General features: G+C 49.8%; 1 protein-coding gene across 1 annotated transcript in view; it reads left to right on the forward strand.

The window, feature by feature from the left end:
• Positions 1-18770, forward strand: part of SOS2 (SOS Ras/Rho guanine nucleotide exchange factor 2) — an 84206-nt gene extending 65436 nt beyond the window's left edge. The window contains exons 15-21 of the mRNA XM_060261403.1: positions 1439-1556; positions 7358-7530; positions 8910-9026; positions 11406-11667; positions 13352-13396; positions 14642-14751; positions 16752-18770. Of these exons, the coding sequence (XP_060117386.1) occupies positions 1439-1556; positions 7358-7530; positions 8910-9026; positions 11406-11667; positions 13352-13396; positions 14642-14751; positions 16752-17252 (1326 nt within the window). The 3' untranslated portion in view covers positions 17253-18770. The remainder of the gene's footprint in view (positions 1-1438; positions 1557-7357; positions 7531-8909; positions 9027-11405; positions 11668-13351; positions 13397-14641; positions 14752-16751) is intronic.
• The last annotated feature ends 2321 nt before the right edge of the window (positions 18771-21091 follow it).

The raw sequence follows: 21091 nt of genomic DNA on the forward strand, positions 1-21091 counted from the left end.
AGTCACTACTGTCCTTTTTGGAGGCCCTATGACAGGTGTCCCCACCTTCTGAGATTTTGTGGGTGGCAACCCAGGCAGGGGCCTTCTCAATCGTGGCCCCAAAATTCTGGAACTCTCTCCCTGGGGAGAATCATCTGTCCCCGTCTGTTGCTACCTTCTGCTACTGAGTGAAGACTTTTTAAATTTGTTTTGGGTTCCCTCTTTCTTGACCAATGTTTTAATTGTTCTTATTATGTCTCTTTATGTATTTTAGCTCTGTTTTTAATTGTTTTAATGATAATGTTTGGGGGGGGGATGTGAAATTGTGATTTTTATTGTGTAAGTGCTGACGGGGCTCCTTGGCGGCCCGCGTGAGGGCAGAAAGGTGGGATATAAATTTTGGAAAATAAACAGAAAATAAATAGCTGCAAAGCACTGTGGAAATGTCATTGCATTCTGGCCAAAGAACAGCCTACTGTAAACATGATGATGATATTGGATTTATATCCCGCCCTCCACTTTGAATCAGAGTCTCAGAGCGGCTCACAATCTCCTTTATCTTCCTCCCCAACAACAGACACCCTGTGAAGTGGGTGGGGCTGAGAGGGCTCTCACAGTAGCTGCCCTTTCAAGGACAAGTCTCAGAGCGGCCTACAATCTCCTTTACCTTCCTCCCCCACAACAGACGCCCTGTGGGGCGGGTGGGGCTGGAGAGGGCTCTCACAGAAGCTGCCCTTTCAAGGACAGAGTCTCAGAGCGGCCTACAATCTCCTTTCCCTTCCTCCCCCACAACGGACACCCTGTGAGGTAGGTGGGGCTGAGAGAGCTCTCTCCAGGAGCTGCCCTTTCAAGGACAGAGTCTCAGAGCAGCCTACAATCTCCTTTCCCTTCCTCCCCCACAACAGACATCCTGTGAGGTGGGTGGGGCTGGAGAGGGCTCTCCCAGCATCTGCTCTTTCAAGGAAATCCTCTGCCGAGGCCTGATGGAATGACCCGAGGCCATTCCAGCAGCTGCAAGTGGAGGAGTGGGGAATCAAACCCGGTTCTCCCAGATAAGAGAGCTATGGCTGACCCGAGGCCATTCCAGCAGCTGCAAGTGGAGGAGCGGGGAATCAAACCGGTTCTCCCAGATAAGAGAGCTATGGCTGACCCAAGGCCATTCCAGCAGGTGCAAGTGGAGGAGTGGGGAATCAAACCCGGTTCTCCCAGATAAGAGAGCTCTGGCTGACCCAAGGCCATTCCAGCAGCTGCAAGTGGAGGAGTGGGGAATCAAACCTGGTTCTCCCAAATAAGAGCCCTCTGGCTGACCCAAGGCCATTCCAGCAGGTGCAAGTGGAGAAGCGGGGAATCAAACCCGGTTTTCCCAGATGAGAGTCCGCACACTTCACCACTACACCAAACTGGCTCTCAAACGTATCCTGCAAGATGGAAATGTGTATTTTCCTCTCTGTTCAATTAGGCCTTACAGGAGAGAAAGAAGAAAATTTTGGACGAAGCTGTCGAACTGAGTAAAGATCACTTTAAAAAATACCTGGCGAAGCTGAAGGCAATCAACCCACCCTGTGTGCCTTTCTTTGGTAAGTCAGAGGAAGGGACTGTTTTGTGGCACATTCTGACCCCCAACTACCCCACCCCTCATTGCAAACTCTTGCAGGATCAGTTGACCCTCGGGATAGTGTGGGTTGTGGGGGGGCTGCAGTGCGAAGGGGAATTGCTGAGGAGGGGGGAACTCTGCGCGATCAAGTTTGAACAAGAGATCCTGATTTTTGGGGGGAGGGGACTGCCTACTTCCCATGATAGCCTTTTGGGAGAGTGGAGATAACTTTTTTTTGTTTCTAAATCCAAAATAAAGCATAGCTTGCGTGATAAGATAGGGTTGCCAATCCCCAGTTGGGGGCAGGGGATCCCCCGGTTTGGAGGTCCTCTCCCCACTTCAGGGTTAAACAGAAAGTGTGTCGGGGGGGCAGGGTTTGAATGTCTGCTGGTCACTCCTGAATATCTGGTATATGGATATGAACAGATGAAGCTGCCTTATACTGAATCAGACCCTTGTTCCATCAAAGTCAATATTGTCTTCTCAGACTGGCAGCGGCTCTCCAGGGTCTCAAGCTGAGGTTTTTTACACCAATTTGCCTGGACCCTTTTTTGGAGATGCCAGGGATTGAACCTGGGACCTTCTGCTTCCCAAGCAGATGCTCTACCACTGAGCCACTGTCTCTCCCCTGCTCTCCAGGGTCTCCAGCAGAGGTTTTTCACACCTACTTGCCTGGACCCTTTTTAGTTGGAGATGCCAGGGATTGAACCTGGGACCTTCTGCTTCTCAAGCAGATGTTCTACCACTGAGCCACCGTCCCTCCCCCAAGGATGCTCGTCCACATAGGGTATAATGGAGAATTGATCTGCAGGTATCTGGGACTCTGATGGGGCTGGGCTTTTTTGAGGTAGAGGCACAAAATTTTCAGTATAGCATCTGGCGCTTCTCAAAAAGTCCCCCAAGTTTCAAAAGGATTGGATCGGGGGGGGGGGGTCCAGTTTCTGTGAGCCCCAAAAGAAGGTGCTTCTATCCTCTGTTATTTTCAACAGAGGGAAGGCACTTAAAAGGAATGTGGTCCCTTTCAGTATGATGGTCAGAACCCCTTCAGAATTCAATCGTGCTTGTCACAACCGGTGTTCCCTCTGAGCGGTGGAGTCTTGTGAGCAAAAATTCTACTTTGTGAGCAACTGACGTTCAAGTTCTGAGCTTCTGCATCAATTAGTGTGCTCTGAGGGCCAGCCTTCCTGAGCGGAGACAAAAAGGTGTGAGCCGGAGGCTAAAAATCTGTGAGCCAGCTCACGCCAACTCCGCTTAGAGGGAACACTGGCTGTGAGCTACTGGCATTGACATTGTGAGCTCCTGCATCAATTAGTGTGCTCTGAGGGCCAGCCTTCCTGAGCGGAGACAAAAAGGTGTGAGCTGGAGGCTAAACTGTGAGCCAGCTCACGCCAACTCCGCTTAGAGGGAACAATGGTTGTGAGCTACTGGCGTTAACATTGTGAGCTCCTGCATCAATTAGTGTGCTCCGAGGGCCAGCCTTCCTGAGCGGAGACAAAAAGGTGTGAGCCGGAGGCTAAACTGTGAGCCAGCTCACGCCAACTCCGCTTAGAGGGAATACTGGTTGTGAGCTACTGGCGTTAACATTGTGAGCTCCTGCATCAATTAGTGTGCTCCGAGGGCCAGCCTTCCTGAGCGGAGACAAAAAGGTGTGAGCCGGAGGCTAAACTGTGAGCCAGCTCACGCCAACTCCGCTTAGAGGGAACACTGGTTGTGGGCTACTGGCGTTAACATTGTGAGCTCCTGCATCAATTAGTGTGCTCTGAGGGCCAGCCTTCCTGAGCGGAGACAAAAAGGTGTGAGCCGGAGGCTAAAAATCTGTGAGCCAGCTCACGCCAACTCCGCTTAGAGGAAACACTGGCTGTGAGCTACTGGCATTGACATTGTGAGCTCCTGCATCAATTAGTGTGCTCTGAGGGCCAGCCTTCCTGAGCGGAGACAAAAAGGTGTGAGCTGGAGGCTAAACTGTGAGGCAACTCACGCCAACTCCGCTTAGAGGGAAGACTGGCTGTGAGCTACTGGCATTGACATTGTGAGCTCCTGCATCAATTAGTGTGCTCCGAGGGCCAGCCTTCCTGAGCTGAGACAAAAAGGTGTGAGCCGGAGGCTAAACTGTGAGCCAGCTCACGCCAACTCCGCTTAGAGGGAACACTGGTTGTGAGCTACTGGCGTTAACATTGTGAGCTCCTGCATCAATTAGTGTGCTCCGAGGGCCAGCCTTCCTGAGCGGAGACAAAAAGGTGTGAGCCGGAGGCTAAACTGTGAGCCAGCTCACGCCAACTCCGCTTAGAGGGAACACTGGCTGTGAGCTACTGGCGTTAACATTGTGAGCGCCTGCATCAATTAGTGTGCTCCGAGGGCCAGCCTTCCTGAGCGGAGACAAAAAGGTGTGAGCCGGAGGCTAAACTGTGAGCCAGCTCACGCCAACTCCGCTTAGAGGGAACACTGGCTGTGAGCTACTGGCGTTAACATTGTGAGCTCCTGCATCAATTAGTGTGCTCCGAGGGCCAGCCTTCCTGAGCTGAGACAAAAAGGTGTGAGCTGGAGGCTAAAAATCTGTGAGCCAGCTCACGCCAACTCCGCTTAGAGGGAACACTGGCTGTGAGCTACTGGCATTGACATTGTGAGCTCCTGTATCAATTAGTGTGCTCTGAGGGCCAGCCTTCCTGAGCGGAGACAAAAAGGTGTGAGCCGGAGGCTAAAAATCTGTGAGCCAGCTCACGCCAACTCCGCTTAGAGGGGACACTGGTCACAACCTTGCTGTGCCCTAACTCTACCCCCAAAGTCCCTAGACGTTTCCTGAATCAGACCTGGCAAACCTAGATGAATAAGCAGGGGCTTGTTTGGAGAGGAGCTGGAAGGAAGAGGCCGCACCGTGTCAGTCCCCGTCTTGGAGGCTTGAGGGAAGGGGGCTGGACTAAATGACCCTGGAGGCCCCTTCCAGCTCTATGATTCTATGAAGGGGCTCAGGCCGTTCAGCTCCCTTTGCCCTTTGGCTATCAGCTGGAGTCATCCCATCCAGGACGCCGAAGAAAGGCTTGATCTGGAGGTGCTCAAAAGGCATCTTCGCTTGCTCCCAAGATGGAGGTGACTGTAGCTAGAGTTTGGGGGTCCCATCCCCCGACTTGGGGGGCCACCGATTCCGAGGATCTTGCTACCATCCGGCAGCTGGTTGTCCTTGTATGGCCTCTGTAGGGGTCTCTTTAGAATCCTTGCAATGATTCTTTTCAGCTCGTACGCGGTAATGGATGCTTGGCAATTGTAAAAATGGTCACGGTGTGGCATCAGGGTGTTAGAAAGGCATCCATGCTGCAGCCTCTTCCCCCTCCTCTGAAAAAAGATATTGGATTTATACCCCACCCTCCACTCCGAATTGCAGAGTCTCAGAGCAGATCAGTCTCCTTTATCTTCCTCCCCCCACAGCAGACGCCCTGTGAGGTGCGTGGGGCTGAGAGGGCTCTCCCAGAAGCTGTCCTTTCAAGGACAACTCCTATGAGAACTATGGCTAACCCAAGGCCATTCCAGCAGTGCAAGTGGAGGAGTGAGGAATCCTCCACATACTTCACCACTATACCAAACTGGCTCTTTAGTTCCTAGTTCTGTTCAGAAGAAGAAGACTGCAGGTTTATATCCCATCAGAGACTCAGAGCGGCTCACAATCTCCTATATCTTCTCCCCCCACAACAGACGCCCTGTGAGGTGGGTGGGGCTGAGAGAGCACTCCCAGAAGCTGCCCCTTTCAAGGACAACTCCTGCGAGAGCTACGGCTGACCCAAGGCCATTCCAGCAGCTGCAAGTGGAGGAGTGGGGAATCAAACCCGGTTCTCCCAGATAAGAGAGCTCTGGCTGACCCAAGGCCATTCCAGCAGTGCAAGTGGAGGAGTGAGGAATCCTCCACATACTTCACCACTATACCAAACTGGCTCTTTAGTTCCTAGTTCTGTTCAGAAGAAGAAGACTGCAGGTTTATACCCCGTCAGAGACTCAGAGCGGCTCACAATCTCCTATATCTTCTCCCCCAACAACAGACGCCCTGTGAGGTGGGTGGGGCTGAGAGAGCTCTCCCAGAAGCTGCCCCTTTCAAGGACATCTGCCAGAGCTACGGCTGACCCAAGGCCATTCCAGCAGGTGCAAGTGGAGGAGTGGGGAATCAAACCCAGTTCTCCCAGATAAGAGTCCGCACACTTAACTGCGACACCAAAGCAGCAGAACTCCCTGTATCTCCACATGCACTGCAGCCCCCAGGGCCCCACTGTCGCTTTTTGGGCTGCTCAAGCTGACCTTCAAGAGTCACTTCTTGAGGAGGCGGGGAGAGCACTGGGGGCTGCAACCAGTAAGCAAAGGAAGCAAGGGCCCAGTCTGCCTGTGGTTCACTGGATTCAAGCCTTGAACTTGTCATATCCGGCTAAAAGAGAGCCAGTTTGGTGTAGTGGTTAAGTGTGTGGACTCTTATCTGGGAGAACCGGGTTTGATTCCCCACTCCTCCACTTGCACCTGCTGGAATGGCCTTGGGTCAGCCAGAGCTCTGGCAGAGGTTGTCCTTGAAAGGGCAGCTGCTGGGAGAGCCCTCTCCAGCCCCACCCACCTCACAGGGTGTTTGTTGTGGGGGAGGAAAGTAAAGGAGATTGTGAGCCGCTCTGAGACTCTTCGGAGTGGAGGGCGGGATATAAATCCAATATCTTCATCTTCTTCATCTTCTTAAAAAAATGTAATATTGTTGCTCTCTGATCACATTCAGTCCATTCTGCAAGGCGTTTCAGTCTTATGTAATTTGGCTACGAAGCAACACCCAAGAAAAACAAAGAGGAAAGGTCTGTGCCTAACTGCAGAGTAACGTTGACACTTTAATATAGCTTGTTTTCGAAAGAGTACTCAGAATCCTAGAGTTGGAAGGGACCTCCAGGGTCATCTAGTCCAACCCCCTGCACAATGCAGGGAACTCACAAACACCTCTCCCTAAATTCACAGGATCCTCATTGCTGTCAGATGGCCATCTAGCCTCTGTTTAAAAACCTCCAAGGAAGGAGAACTCACCACCTCCCGAAGAATCTTGGAGTTGGAAGGGATCTCCAGGGTCATCTAGTCCAACCCCCCCTGCACAATGCAGGGAACTCACAAACACCTCCCCCTAAATTCACAGGATCCTCATTGCTGTCAGGTGGCCATCTAGCCTCTGTTTCAAAACCTCCAAGGAAGGAGAGCCCACCACCTCCCAAGGAGGAAGCCTGTTCCACTGAGGAATCCTAGAATCCTAGAGTTGGAAGGGACCTCTAGGGTCATCTAGTCCAATCCCCTGCACAATGCAGGAAACTCACAAACACCTCCCCCTAAATTCACAGGATCTTCATTGCTGTCAGATGGCCATCCAGCTTCTGTTTAAAAACCTCCTTCTATCTTAGAATCATAGAATCCTAGAGTTGGAAGGGACCTCCAGGGTCATCTAGTCCAGCAGCCTGCACAATGCAGGGAACTCACAAACACCTCCCCCTAAATTCACAGGATCCTCATTGCTGTCAGATGGCCATCTAGCCTCTGTTTCAAAACCTCCAAGGAAGGTGAGCCCACCACCTCCCGAAGAATCATAGAGTTGGAAGGGATCTCCAGGGTCATCTAGTCCAACCCCCCCCCCCCCGCACAATGCAGGGAACTCACAAATTCCGCTCTCTACTTGATTGCTAGTCCATGACTGATTGTTCCGAAGGACCTGGCTTTCCTTTTTGTAGACAGAAATAAAATAAAATGGCATGAAAATGACCATCTGAAATAATTTTCCTCCCCTCCAATTAGGTATATACTTAACGAATATTCTACATACAGAAGAAGGGAACCCTGACTTCCTTAAAAGACAAGGGAAAGGATTAATCAACTTCAGTAAGAGGAGAAAAGTGGCCGAGATCACAGGAGAAATCCAGCAGTATCAAAACCAGCCTTACTGTTTACGGGTCGAACCGGATATACGGGTAATTAGTGTAAAATCGGCGATCCATCCACTTGTTTTCAAATTCTGTGCTGTGCGTAAAAGAGGGCAAGCAAAGCATGAATGTTTCATGTACATGGAATTAAACTTTGTTGGTCTTCAACTTTGCTGGATTTGAACTTTGTTCCGTTGCTTCAGACCAGGGGTGTCAAACTCATTTGTTATGAGGGCTGGATCTGACAAAAATGAGACCTTCTTGGGCCATGTTGGCTATATAAAATGTCATGCCAGGTAGCAGACATATAAACTTTATAAAGGACACAGACAAACACAAAGATTTTTTTAAAAAATAACTTTAAATAAAACATGCTTAAAACATTAGCACTTTTTCAATATTTTGTTTATTGAACAATCTCTGATAATTGACCTCACTTGCTGTGAAGTATTGCATCAAAATCTGGAGGCAAGGTCTGTGCTGTAGCAATTCGGAGTATGGTAGTCAGGTCTAGTTGTTCAGGTGTGTATCTGTAACTTACAAACCTACATTTGATTTCCTGACATTCATTACAGAAATCTCATGGTCAATGCTTTGAGCCTAAGATGGAGAGGAAAACATGAAATGGCTGAGCATTGCAAGCTTTTGTACATAAGTTGCTTCATGTTCTGGTCAGAAAACCAGCAAATAGAAAACAAAGGCTTTGCTCTGTAGCTTGATTGAACAAACCCGGCAAAACAAGCTGTGATGCAGAAGGAAGCAAGAGAGGGAGAAGGAAGCAGGCAACAGTGAGTCGCTCGTGGGCCGGGTAGAGCCCTCCAGCGGCCTGATCTGGCCCCCAGGCTGCATGTTTGACACCCCTGCTTTAGAGCAACATGACTACCCCCCCACCTGAATCTGTTTTTAATTTCTGTTTTATTCCTTCCTTCCTTTATTAATTTCTGTTTTATTCCTTCCTGTAGTTTTGTGTAACACTGCTATAAACCCTTTCGTAACCGCAACCCTTTCAGGGTTTCTTTTTCTTTTTGATGTTAACACGCCACAGGGTGCTCTTGCAGTAGGGGAAGAAGACTTGAGGAAACATTACCAGCCTCTAAGTACTGGCAGAATATAATTCTGAAATTTTGTAGAACCTTCCTTTGGATTTCTCTTTCGGTCCGTGTGCAATTGATTTGGAACAGGCTCCCGGTTCCTAAAAAGAGGGAAAGAAATGAATTGACGGATTCCAGAGAGAGGCTGGGTAGAGTGAAATTAAGGGAATTCAGAGAATTAATCAATTAAGAGAATTAATTAGCGACACTAGTAAATACCCATATTGATTGGGAGCTTCGGAAAGCTGCGAAGGTGTTCTGGATGACTCGAAAGGTCCAGGTTGATGAAATGGATAGGAACACAGCTGTGATCGAAAATTATTTTTGCGTTTTCAGAGATTCTTTGAAAATCTCAACCCTATGGGAAATGTTCCCGAAAAAGAGTTTATGGACTACTTGTTCAACAAATCCCATGAGATTGAGCCTCGCAACTGCAAGCAGCCCCCGAGATATGTAAGACTCTTGCTACGTATCCGTTAGTTTGGTTTGTTTGTAAGTTAATATTTTATTCTTAAAAGCAGGGGTGGAATTCTAGCAGGAGCTCCTTTGCTTATTAGGCCACGCCCCCCCTGATACAGCCAATCCTCCAAGAGCATACAAGGCTCTTTTTTTGTAAGCTCTTGGAGGACTGGCTACATCAGGAGGGGTCTGGCCTAATATTTAAAGGAGCTCCTACTAGAATTCCACCCCTGTTTAAAGGGTTCCTTGACAATTTGCATGATGAAAAATTTGCCACTGGACCCATAAGAAGATATGAGGCTGCCTTATACTGAATCAGACCCTCTTTGGTCCATCAAAGTCAGTATTGTCTTCTCAGACTGGCAGCGGCTCTCCAGGGTCTCAAGCTGAGGCTTTTCACACCTATTTGCCTGGACCCTTTTTTGGAGATGCCAGGGATTGAACCTGGGACCTTCTGCTTCCCACGCAGATGCTCTACCACTGAGCCACCGTCCCTCCCCCAAGAACATCAGAGAAGCAATGCTGGACCAGGCCAGTAGCCCATCCAATCCAACACTCTGTGTCACACAGAAGTCATAACCGAGGTGCCATCAGGATGCCCACCAGTGAGGCCAGAACTCCAAAAGACCTCCCACTGTTGCCTTCCAAGCTCCAATAGAGAGCACCAGACAGAGTGTTCCTTCTGTAAGCACATAAGAGAAGCCATGTTGGATCAGGCCAATGGCCCACAGTGGCCAAAAAACCCCAGGTGCCGTCAGGAGGTCCACCAGTAGGGCCAGGACACTAGAAGCCCTCCCACTGTGCCCCTCCAAGCACCAAGAACACAGAGCATCACTTAAGAACATAAGAGAAGCCCTGTTGGATCAGGCCAATGGCCCATCCAGTCCAACACTCTGTGTCACACAGTGGCCAAAAAAATTATATATATATATATACACACACATATATATACACACTGTGGCTAATAGCCACTGATGGACCTCTGCTCCATATTTTTATCTAACCCCCTCTTGAAGCTGGCTATGCTTGTAGCCACCACCACCTCCTGTGGCAGTGAATTCCACATGTTAAACACCCTTTGGGTGAAGAAGGGCTTCCTTTTATCCGTTTTAACCTGACTGCTCAGCAATTTCATCGAATGCCCACGAGTTCTTGTATTGTGAGAAAGGGAGAAAAGGACTTCTTTCTCTACTTTCTCCATCCCATGCATAATCTTGTCAACCTCTATCATGTCACCCCGCAGTCGACGTTTCTCCAAGCTAAAGAGCCCCAAGCGTTTTAACCTTTCTTCATAGGGAAAGTGTTCCAACACTTCAATCAATCTTGTTGCCCTTTTCTGGACTTTTTCCAGTGCTGTAATATTCTTTTTGAGGCGCGGTGACCAGAATTACACACAGTATTCCAAATGTGACCACACCATCGATTTATACAGGGGCATTATAATACTGGCTGATTTGTTTTCAATTCCCTTCCTAATAATTCCCAGCATGGCGTTGGCCTTTTTTATTGCAATTGCACACTGTCTTGACATTTTCAGTGAGTTATCTACCACGACCCCAAGATCTCTCTCTTGGTCAGTCTCTGCCAGCCCATCAACTTGTATTTGTAGATGGGATTCTTGGCCAAGTGCAAAGTAATGCACATTGGGGCCTGTAGCCACAGATAGACCTCTGCTCCATACATTATCCAGTCTCCTCTTGAAGCTGTCTTACACTGCAGGGGTAGCCAACGGTAGTTCTCCAGATGTTTTTTTTGCCTACAACTCCCATCATCCCCAGCCATTGGCCATGCTGGTTGGGGCTGATGGGAGTTGTAGGCAAAAAAACATCTGGAGAGCTACCGTTGGCCACCCCTGTTACACTGAATCAGACCACTGGACCCTCAGCATCAATGTAGTCTACTCAGAGCGGCTGTGCCTCTCCAGGTTTTTAGGCGAGGGTTTTTCACACCACCTACTAACTGATCTTTTTGACTGTGGATGCCAGAGATTGAATCTGGGACCTTCTGTATTCCAAACAGATAGTTCCAGAGGGTCACCCTGCTGGTCTACTGCAAAAGAGCTGTATTCGAGTCCAGGAGCACATTAGAGACCAACAAGATTTTTGGGGTATAAGATTTCCAGAGTCAGAGTATCTGGCAAAGGGGGCTTCGCCTCTTGAAATCCTACGTCCCAAAAAATTGTGTCGATCTCTTAAGGTGCTACTGTTCTGAATCTGGCTCTTGTATTCCTAGTTCCCCTGACTCAAAGCAAAACCGCCCAGTGAAATTAACCAAGAGGCGAGAACGGAGGCCTGATCGAAAGGCTCTGTGTTCTGAACTCTGCTTTCCTCATCCCAGAGGTGCGGAAAAACCAGTGCTTTTTTCTCTCCGCAGCCTAGGAAAACTAGCTATTCTCTGAAATCTCCCGGCATAAGGCCCAACACAGGCCGACACAGCTCTACGTCTGGCACACAGCGGGGCCACCCGATGCCTCTGGAAAAGGAGCCGTATAAGATCAGTTTCAGCAGGATCACGGAAGCCGAACAGGAGTCTGCAGCATCAGCACCGACCTCCCCGAGCATCCCCTCACCTCCCCCAGCGTCTGCATCTTCGGAGCTCAGCGTGTTCCTAGACATCGATCTCAACAGCTCTTACGGTGCGTCTGCTGAAGCTCTCCAGTTGTCTGTCTGTGCCGACAGCGGAGCTGTTTGTATCTTGTGCACCCCTCTGGGTTGACTCCTCCACTGATGGGCGGCTTGAACATTACCTTTTCACGACTTCCCTTGAGAAAGAGCTGTCCTGATTGTTTGGAATGGTTGCTTTTGATAAGCTCAGTATGATCTCAGTGCTTTTGGGCCAGTAACTCCATGGGAGCTAGCCTGTCATATCTGTCCTTCTTTGGAGCTCGGGGTGGAGTGTTTCCAAGCCCGTCTCCGATTTCCTTTAAACGGCTTCTTCCATTTTCAGACAGCACACGTCTGGGAAGGGGGATCCTGGTAATGCATCTTCAGATTTCTGTCTTCTTTCTCCCCTGTCTCTGTGTAGTCATCTCAGTGGCTCTAGCATTGTGGAGAGCCAGTCTGTTGTAGTGGTTAAGTGTGCAGACTTTTATCTGGGAGAACCGGGTTTGATTCCCCACTCCTCCACTTGCACCTGCTGGAATGGCCTTGGGTCAGCCAGAGCTCTCGCAGAGTTGTCCTTGAAAGGGCAGCTGCTGTGAGAGCCCTCTCCAACCCCACCCACCTCACAGGATGTCTGTTGTGGGGGAGGGAGATATTGTGAGCCTCTCTGAGACTCTGTCCTTGAAAGGGCAGCTGCTTTGAGAGCCCTCTCACCCCACCCACCTCACAGGGTGTCTGTTGTGGGGGAGGAAGGGAAAGGAGAATGTAGGCCGCTCTGAGACTCTGTCCTTGAAAGGGCAGCTTCTGGGAGAGCTCTCTCAGCCCCACCCACCTCACAGGGTGTCTGTTGTGGGAGAGGAAGGGAAAGGAGATTGTGAGCCGCTCTGAGACTCTGAGTGAAGGGTGGAGTACAAATCCATTTTCTTCCCTCTCCCCCTCCCTGTTAATGTTGGAGCCGGCTTCTGGCCCAAGGACCCTTCTCGCCATGCACCAGAGGTAGAGGGACGGTAGAAGACAACTCACTGTCTTACTCAAAGGCAAGCTGAGTATAGATCTGAACCTGTCTTTCCTGCATTCAAACATCCACTGTACCCAAACGCTCCCCAGAAAGCTCTGCATTTCTGAAGCCTGAAACAGAAGGAACTGAGCTTAATTTCCATAATTGTGCTTTAAGAATCTAGATAATTTGGGGCGCGGGGTACGCACCAGATCCTGTCGGTCAGGCAAGAAACAAATTAGTCTGAGAGCCGTAGGGAGTCCATATTAAATCTCATGAGAAAGTTGGTAATTAACTAGGGAATTTTTTAAGGCCAGGGATGTCCCTTAGAACAGATGGGGCGGAGGGCGGCAAAAGTGTGCATTATCATGTTCCTTGTGTTGAATTCGGGTAGGTAGAGACACGCAGGGCTTTTTTTCTTTTTTTGGAGCAAGAACCCGCAGAAACACAGTTGACGCCGGGGGTGTGTGTGGCCTAATATGCCAATGAGTTCCTGCGGCGCCTTTTCTGGTGAAAAAGCCCTGCGTGAGACAGTGATGTCAGAGGGTGTGGCCTAATATGCAAATGAGCGGCTGCTGGGCTTTTTCTTTTTAAAAAGCCCTGGAGACACGTCCCCCTTATATTTATTGGCAGCGTTCAAATCCTGTTTGAAGGTTAATAAATGCCTCGGGAGAGAGAGAACGGGGCTCCATGAAAACCATCTTTCTTCTTTCCCCTCGCAGGTAGTAACAACAGCATCTTTGCACCTGTCCTTTTGCCCCAGTCAAGTGAGTAGCCCTTTTGCCCTTGCCCAATTCTAGACTGTTTCCATGATAAGAAGAAAGTGCAAGGCATTGTTAATAGTCGTGTAGGGAAAAGTGGAAGGCGGCAGGAAAAGATGGAGACCCGACATGAGATGGACGGACTTGCTCAAGGAAGCCGCGACCTTCAGTTCGCAAGACCCAAACAAGGCTGTTAGCAGTAGGATGCTTTGGAGGATGTTAATCCATAAGGTCACCTTACGATGTGACTTGAGGGCATTTAACGTATGCAGAGGGAGAGGCACTGAGGATGCCGGAAGATTGCTACAGTGCATTCAAAGGAAGCTGTTGGGGTACATTCTAAGGTGAACAGTGATAAGGATGAACTGAGAAGATGTACAAAACTGTAGGTCATTTTTCTTAGTGATTAGTTTCAACCAGTTTGGTGTAGTGGTTAAGTGTGCGGACTCTTAGCCGTGAGAACTGAGTTTGATTCCCCGCTCCTCCACTTGCAGCTGCTGGAATGGCCTTGGGTCAGCGATAGCTCTCGCAGGAGTTGTGCTTGAAAGGGCAGTTGCTGTAAGAGCTCTCTCAGCCCCACCCTCCTCACAGGTTGTCTGTTATGGTGGGGGAAGAAGACTGCAGGTTTATACCCCCGCCCTTCTCTCTGAAATCAGAGAGCAGCTCACTGTCTTCTCCCCCCACAGCAGATGCTCTGTGAGGTGGGTGGGGCTGAGAGAGCTCTCCCAGAAGCTGCCCTTTCAAGGACAAATCCTGCGATAACTATGGCTGACCCAAGGCCATTCCAGCAGCTGCAAGTGGAAGGAGTGAGGGAATCAAACTCGGTTCTCCCAGAGAAGAGACCGCATACTTCACCACTACACCAAACTGGCTCTGGGAGGAAGGCAAAAGAGAATGGGAGCCGCTCTGAGAGTCTGATTGAGAGAGAAGGATGGGGTATAAATCTGCAGTCTTCTTCTCCCTAGAGAAGTACTAATTTCCATGTTGTGGGGCTGTCCCCAGGTGAACAAAAATGAGCACACGAGCGTGGAAAGTGACCCAGCTTTTCACAGATTTACTGGAGTGTGCTTTGGATTAGAAATGCCAAAATCTGTAGTGAGGACTTTCTCTTAGAAGAGGCATCCGGGGCTTAAAGCATTGAGTTAGCGCAGCTAGATGATGAGGATGATGAGGATGAATGGCCATCGTTAAACCAGACCCACTTCTTGTGATGCCGCCCACAAAGCCCTGTCTGTCTCTTCCCTCCGCCAGAGTCCTTCTTCAGTTCCTGTGGAAGTTTGCACAAACTAAGCGAAGAGCCTCTGGTTCCTCCTCCACTTCCTCCCCGGAAGAAGTTCGACCAGGATTCTTCTGCCTCAAAGGTACGTCCTCTGCTCGAGAGGACCCCCCCCCACCCTGGGAATCTGCTTGGGGAGAGAGAGTGTAGAAGGGGACTCGAGTCTGAATGAGCTTCAGCTTCCCCCGGGCCCTCTCTGGCCCTTCCGCCAGCCTCTCGCGTGCTACAGCAGCCTTCTCTCAGCCAGCTGCTTCTGCTGGGAGCGCTGAGATGTCCTCTGCGACTCTCATTTTCATGCAATCAGGTAGGATGCCCACTTGCACCTTGAGGGCTGTCAGGGGCTTGCGACTGCACATGGTGGGGAGCAGGGCTTTTGGGGTAGGGAAAAAACCTGGCATGAACTCATTTGTGTATTAGGCCACCCCCCCTACACCACTGTTGTTTCACACGGAGCACTTTTGTAGAAAAAACCCAGCAGGGATTCATCTGCATATTAGGCCACATCCCCTGGCACCACCATTGTTTCACACACAGCTTTTTTGTAGAACCCCCCCCAACAGGAACTCATTTGCATATTAGGCCACACCCCCGACACCACCATTGTTTCACACGGGGCTTTTTTGTGGGAAACGCTCAGCAAGAACTTATCTGCATATTAGGCCACACACACACACCCCCGGACACCACTGTTATTTCACACAGAGCTTTTTTGAAGAAAAAACCCAGCAGGAACTCATTTGCGTATTAGGCCACACACCCCGACACCACCATTGTTTCACGCAGGGCTTTTTGTAGAAAATGCTCAGCAGGAACTCATTTGCATATTAGGCCACCCCCCCCCACACACACACACACCACTATTGTTTCACACAGAGCTCTTTTGTAGAAAAAACCCAGCAGGGATTCATTTGCGTATTAGGCCACACCCCCGACACCACCATTGTTTCACACAGAGCTTTCTTGTGGAAAATGCTCAGCAAGAACTCATCTGATTATTAGGCCAACCCCCCTCCCCCCCGGACACCACTGTTATTTCACACAGAGCTTTTTTGTAGACAAAACCCAGCAGGAACTCATTTGCGTATCAGGCAACAACCCTAACACCACCATTGTTTCACGCAGGGCTTTTTGTAGAAAATGCTCAGCAGGAACTCATTTGCATATTAAGCCACCCCCCACACACCACTATTGTTTCACACAGAGCTCTTTTGTAGGAGAAAACCCAGCAGGGATTCATTTGCATATTAGGCCACATCCCCTAGCACCACCGTTGTTTCACATACAGCTTTTTTGTAGAAAAAACCCAGCAGGAACTCATTTGCATATTAGGCCACACGCCGACACCACCATTGTTTCACACAGGGCTTTTTTGTGGAAAACGCTGAGCGAGAACTCATCTGAATATTAGGCCACACCCCCCCCAGACACCACTGTTATTTCACACAGAGCTTTTTTGTAGAGAGAACCCAGCAGGAACTCATTTGCGTATTAGGCCACACCCACCGACACTACCATTGTTTCACGCAGGGCTTTTTTTAGAAAATGCTCAGCAAGAACTCATTTGCATATTAGGCCACCCTACACACACCACTATTGTTTGACACACAGCTTTTTTGTAGAAAAAACCCAGCAGGGATTCATTTGCGTATTAGGCCACACCCCCGACACCACCATTGTTTCACACGGGGTTTTTTTGTAGGAAAACCCCCCCAGCAGGAACTCATTTGCATATTAGGCCACACACACACACCCGACACCACCATTGTTTCACACAGGGCTTTTTTGTGGAAAACGCTGAGCAAGAACTTATCTGCATATTAGGCCACCCCCCCCCCCACACACCACTATTGTTTCACACAGCTTTTTTGTAGGGAAAAACCCAGCAGTAACTCATTTGCATATTAGGCCAGACCCCCTGTCACCAAGCCAGCCAGAACTGCGTTCCTGCTCAAAAAAGGGGTTTCCACGTTCTCCATGAGTGGAGTAACTGAAGACAGAGGTTTGGGAAGATGGCTGTGGACTTCCTGCATGCGTGACAGAGTACCACGTGAGACATAGTGGGATATTTTTTTTCCTCTGTTTCAGGGTGGCTCCAGATCTGATGATGATCCTCCCGCCATTCCGCCCCGGCAGCCCCCTCCTCCAAAGATCCAGCCACGAGTCCCGGCTTACACCGGTCTGTTAGAACAGCCGCTCCAGAGCCCTCCCCCGCCCCCTCCAAGAGACCCTCTTCCTGACACACCCCCTCCGGTGCCTCTTCGCCCACCCGAGCACTTTGTGAACCTCGCCTTCAACCTCCAGCCGCCGCCCGTGGGACGCTTTCACCGGGATCCTGACCGGCTGCGGGAAGCCAGCACGTGCCCCAACTCCCCCAGCACGCCTCCAAGCACACCGTCGCCTCGGATACCACGCCGCTGGTGTGCCCTCAGCCCCAGCCCCAACAGCCTGGCCGCCCCTCCGGTCCCCCCACGCCATAACTCCAGCCCTCAGCTCCCGAAACTGCCACCAAAGACTTACAAGCGGGAACTCTCCCACCCGCCTTTGCACAGACACTCTTCGCTGGAGAACGCGGAAACCCCTCAATGACCTCGGCCACGGTAGTCATTGACACTGGAACGTTAGCTGTTAAAATTTGTGATTCTCTTCTTAATTTATTCCACCGAGGCAACCTTCTTTCAGTACTTTTGGCCAAGGGCCACCCAGACTCGGAGCGCTGCTGATCCGAGACCAACGCTCGGGAATCAGAACCGCCAGTACGGGCCCTCTGTCTCGCCTCCGCCGTCAGTCCAGCCGCCGCCTCCTCAGGGGATCAGTCACGCTGCCTTCTCCTCCTCCCCGCAGGGCCGACAGTTTTACCAGTACCAAGAGCCTAGGTTTTGCACTGTCAACCACAACACTACCATGAATTTTTAAAACTGACATCTGTTTATTGCACTGAGCCAAAAATGGTTCACGGGTGGGGGGTTTCCCCCCGCCCTAACTGGAGCACGAGCGGCCTTTTCTACGTTCACGTTCTTTTTCTCTTGAGCGCGCCATTCACTGGGAACTCTGGGAAGCTTCACTGAAAGGAATAGCAACCCCGCTGCGCTCTTGAGCTGCTCCGTTCGTTTCGGTTGCGCTTGTCCGGAAGAGGTTCCAGAGGATCGTGCCTAGAAGAGGGATGGAATATCCTGCCTGAGCATGTAGACTCTGTTATCATGTTCCTGATTTTTCGAGACCTCTTTGTCCTACTTGCCTTTCGGAAATAATTGTTGCATAAATCTTAAGAGGCTTGCGAATGACGTTTTTTTTTTTTTGCGGTTCTCAAGGGTTAGTCGATAGCCGTGTCTTAATTTCCATTGATTTTTCTTTTTTTTGCTGCTGCTGCTGCTAAAGATAACGAGAAAGGAAAAAAAGCGATCGGTATCCTTCAGAGTGCGTTGTGAGACGTTTGGTTTTCGTATGCAAGATGGAAGCCAGGACTGCCCGACCCAGTGATCAGAGAGTATTTAGCATGCGTCCCGTTCAGTCGTGCCTTGTTTTCGTTTTGGGCAGCCCAAGAGGTGTCTTAAGCTACAAAGTTGCCTGCTGTTTTTTTGGTGAACGAAGCTAGTGCGTCATATTCTGTACAGTTGTCTATAGTGTATATTTACAGATTAATAACCCGTATAACGTTTCTGTGACTCGGAGGCCTACTCTGCCTGTGTTAACTCCTGTTCACCGTTTATGGTTGTAAGCATTTTTTCCTATCCACAGGAGAACGTTTTTGCCTTCTAGAACGGAACCGAAATAGACCTTTTTCAAAAAAAAAAAAAAAAGATTTCACTTCAGTTTCATTACGGGGCTCCCTTTTTTGGGAAACTGGTGATGTCACAAACCAGCAAGCCCCCAAACAGCTTTATTTTTTTTTTTTTTGGCTTTCAGAAATGTAAAAAAGGCAGAGACGTTCTCTCGCCCGTAGAACAGAGCCACTTTCTTTAGTTGAAGCTGGCACGGAAGTCGTGCCTAGTCCGAGTACTGTAGAATCCTGAAGCCTTTTTTTCCGGACTGGTCTGTGGCCTTTTACTGTGCTTTGTATCAGAGTTCTTAACCAGATTAATAAATCAACCCGGTCTTAATTTTTAAGGTGGTGTGACTGAGCCGTGCTTTTCTGGAAAAGTGTATTACGAGGAGGCAGAGAGCACCCTTCTTGCCCGATTCACACCCCAGAGGCCAAGAAGTTTTTGGTGTCTGAGACAGAGAATAGGTTCGTGTGTGTAGCCATGTTGGCGTGAAGCAGCAAAACAAAAGTTTGGGTCCAGTGGCACCTTTCAGACCAACAAAGTTTTATTCCGAGTATAACCTTTCGTGTGCATTTTAACCGAGAGCTAACATTTTAACCGAGAGCTAACAACAGACTCTCATTTATTGCACTCCACACCCAGGATACTTCATGGGTTTAGTACATGGACATCAATCTGCTATTCCGACTTAATTACCCTTCCTTGTTGTTTCAGCCCAGTTAACATAAACGAACGATCGCCATACCCCAACTTGTGACTCTTTTAATCCGCTAAAAAAACGTTTCCATGACTCCGCACACACTCACTGCCCGCTTGCTCTATATTTAGGACTGCTTGCCATTCCATCCTGCTGTCCGATGAAGTGTGCTTCTAGCACACGAACGCTTCCATTCCGAATAAGACTTTGTTGGTCTTAAAGGTGCAAACTTGCCTCTTGATTTGTTCTAGAAGATAGAAGATGAAGATATTGGATTTATATCCCGCCCTCCACTCCGAAGAGTCTCAGAGCGGCTCACAATCTCCTTTCCCTTCCTCCCCCACAACAGACACCCTGTGAGGTAGATGAAGGTATTGGATTTCTATCCCGCCCTCCTCTCCGAAGAGTCTCAGAGCTGCTCACAATCTCCTTTTCCTTCCTCCCCCACAACAGACCCCCTGTGAGGTGGGTGGGGCTGGGGAGGGCTCTCCCAGCAGCTGCCCTTTCAAGGACAGAGTCTCAGAGCGGCTCACAATCTCCTTTCCCTTCCTCCCCCACAACAGACACCCTGTGAGGTAGATGAGGGTATTGGATTTATATCCCGCCTTCCTCTCCGAAGAGTCTCAGAGCTGCTCACAATCTCCCTTCCTCCCCCACAACAGACACCCTGTGAGGTAGATGAAGATATTGGATTTATATCCCGCCCTCCACTCCGAAGAGTCTCAGAGCTGCTCACAATCTCCTTTACCTCCCCCCCCCCCACAACAGACACTCTGTGAGGTGGGTGGGGCTGAGAGGGCTCTCTCAGCAGCTGCCCTATCAAGGACAACCTCTACCAGACCCAAGGCCATTCCAGCAGGTGCCAGTGGAGGAGTGGGGAATCAAACCTGGTTCTCCCAGATAAGAGTCCGCACACTTAACCACTACACCAAACGGGTTTGGCCTAGGGGTGCAGGCACCCCTAGCACTGGGCCTGTCTTTAAAGGTGCCATTGGACTCAGGCTTTGTTCTGAGGTAGAGAATATAATATTCCCAAGGAGAAAAAAGGGGACAATATTGAAGCTTTTGAAAAAAAACTGGCTTCCGGCTTTTCTCCCACGCTGGAAGCCACTTGCCTATAAAACCAAAGAAAAGAAAAAAGCCAAGCAGGTATGTACACTTTCCGAGCAGGTGATGAATTATAAATCAGTCCCAGTTTGGTGGCGGTGTTTCTGCTGCACTCCAGATGGGACCACAGCTTTAAAATGGCTGCAAAAGGTGAAGAGGTAGATTTTTTTTGGGGGGGGGGGGGTGTCCTCAACCTTTTTTGAGTCTGTCGGCACCTTTGGGATTTTGAGGGGATGGTGAACACACACGCACCCCCCCCCCCCCACGTGGTTCCCTAAGAAGAAAGGTTGAAATGCTTCGGGCTCTTTAGCTTGGAGAAACGTCGACTGCAGGGTGACATGATAGAGGTTTACAAGATAATGCATGGGATGGAGAAAGTAGAGAAAGTACTTTTCTCCCTTTCTTACAAGACAAGAACTCGTGGGCACTCCATGAAATTGCTGAGTAGTCGGGTTAGAACGGATAAAAGGAAGTCCCTCTTCACCCAAAAAGGCGATTAACACGTGGGATTCACTGCCACAGGAGGTGGTGACGGCTACATTCATACACAGCTTCAAGAGGGGACTGGATCAACATATGGAGCAGAGGTCCATCAGTGGCTATTAGCCACAGCCTATTGTTGGAATTCTGTCTGGGGCAGTGATACTCTGTACTCTTGGTGCTTGCGGGAGGGGGCACAGTGGGAGGGCTTCTAGCCCCACTGGTGGACCTCCTGATGGCACTTGGGTTTTTTGGCCACTGTGTGACACAGAGTGTTGGGCTGGATGGGCCACTAGCCTGATCCAACATCGCTTCTCTTACGTTCTTGCGTCTGGGGCAGGAATGCTCTGTATTCTGGGTGCCTGGGGGGGATAACAGCG

The sequence above is a fragment of the Heteronotia binoei genome, chromosome 21 (assembly GCF_032191835.1).
Source record: "Heteronotia binoei isolate CCM8104 ecotype False Entrance Well chromosome 21, APGP_CSIRO_Hbin_v1, whole genome shotgun sequence".
Taxonomy (NCBI): domain Eukaryota; kingdom Metazoa; phylum Chordata; class Lepidosauria; order Squamata; family Gekkonidae; genus Heteronotia; species Heteronotia binoei.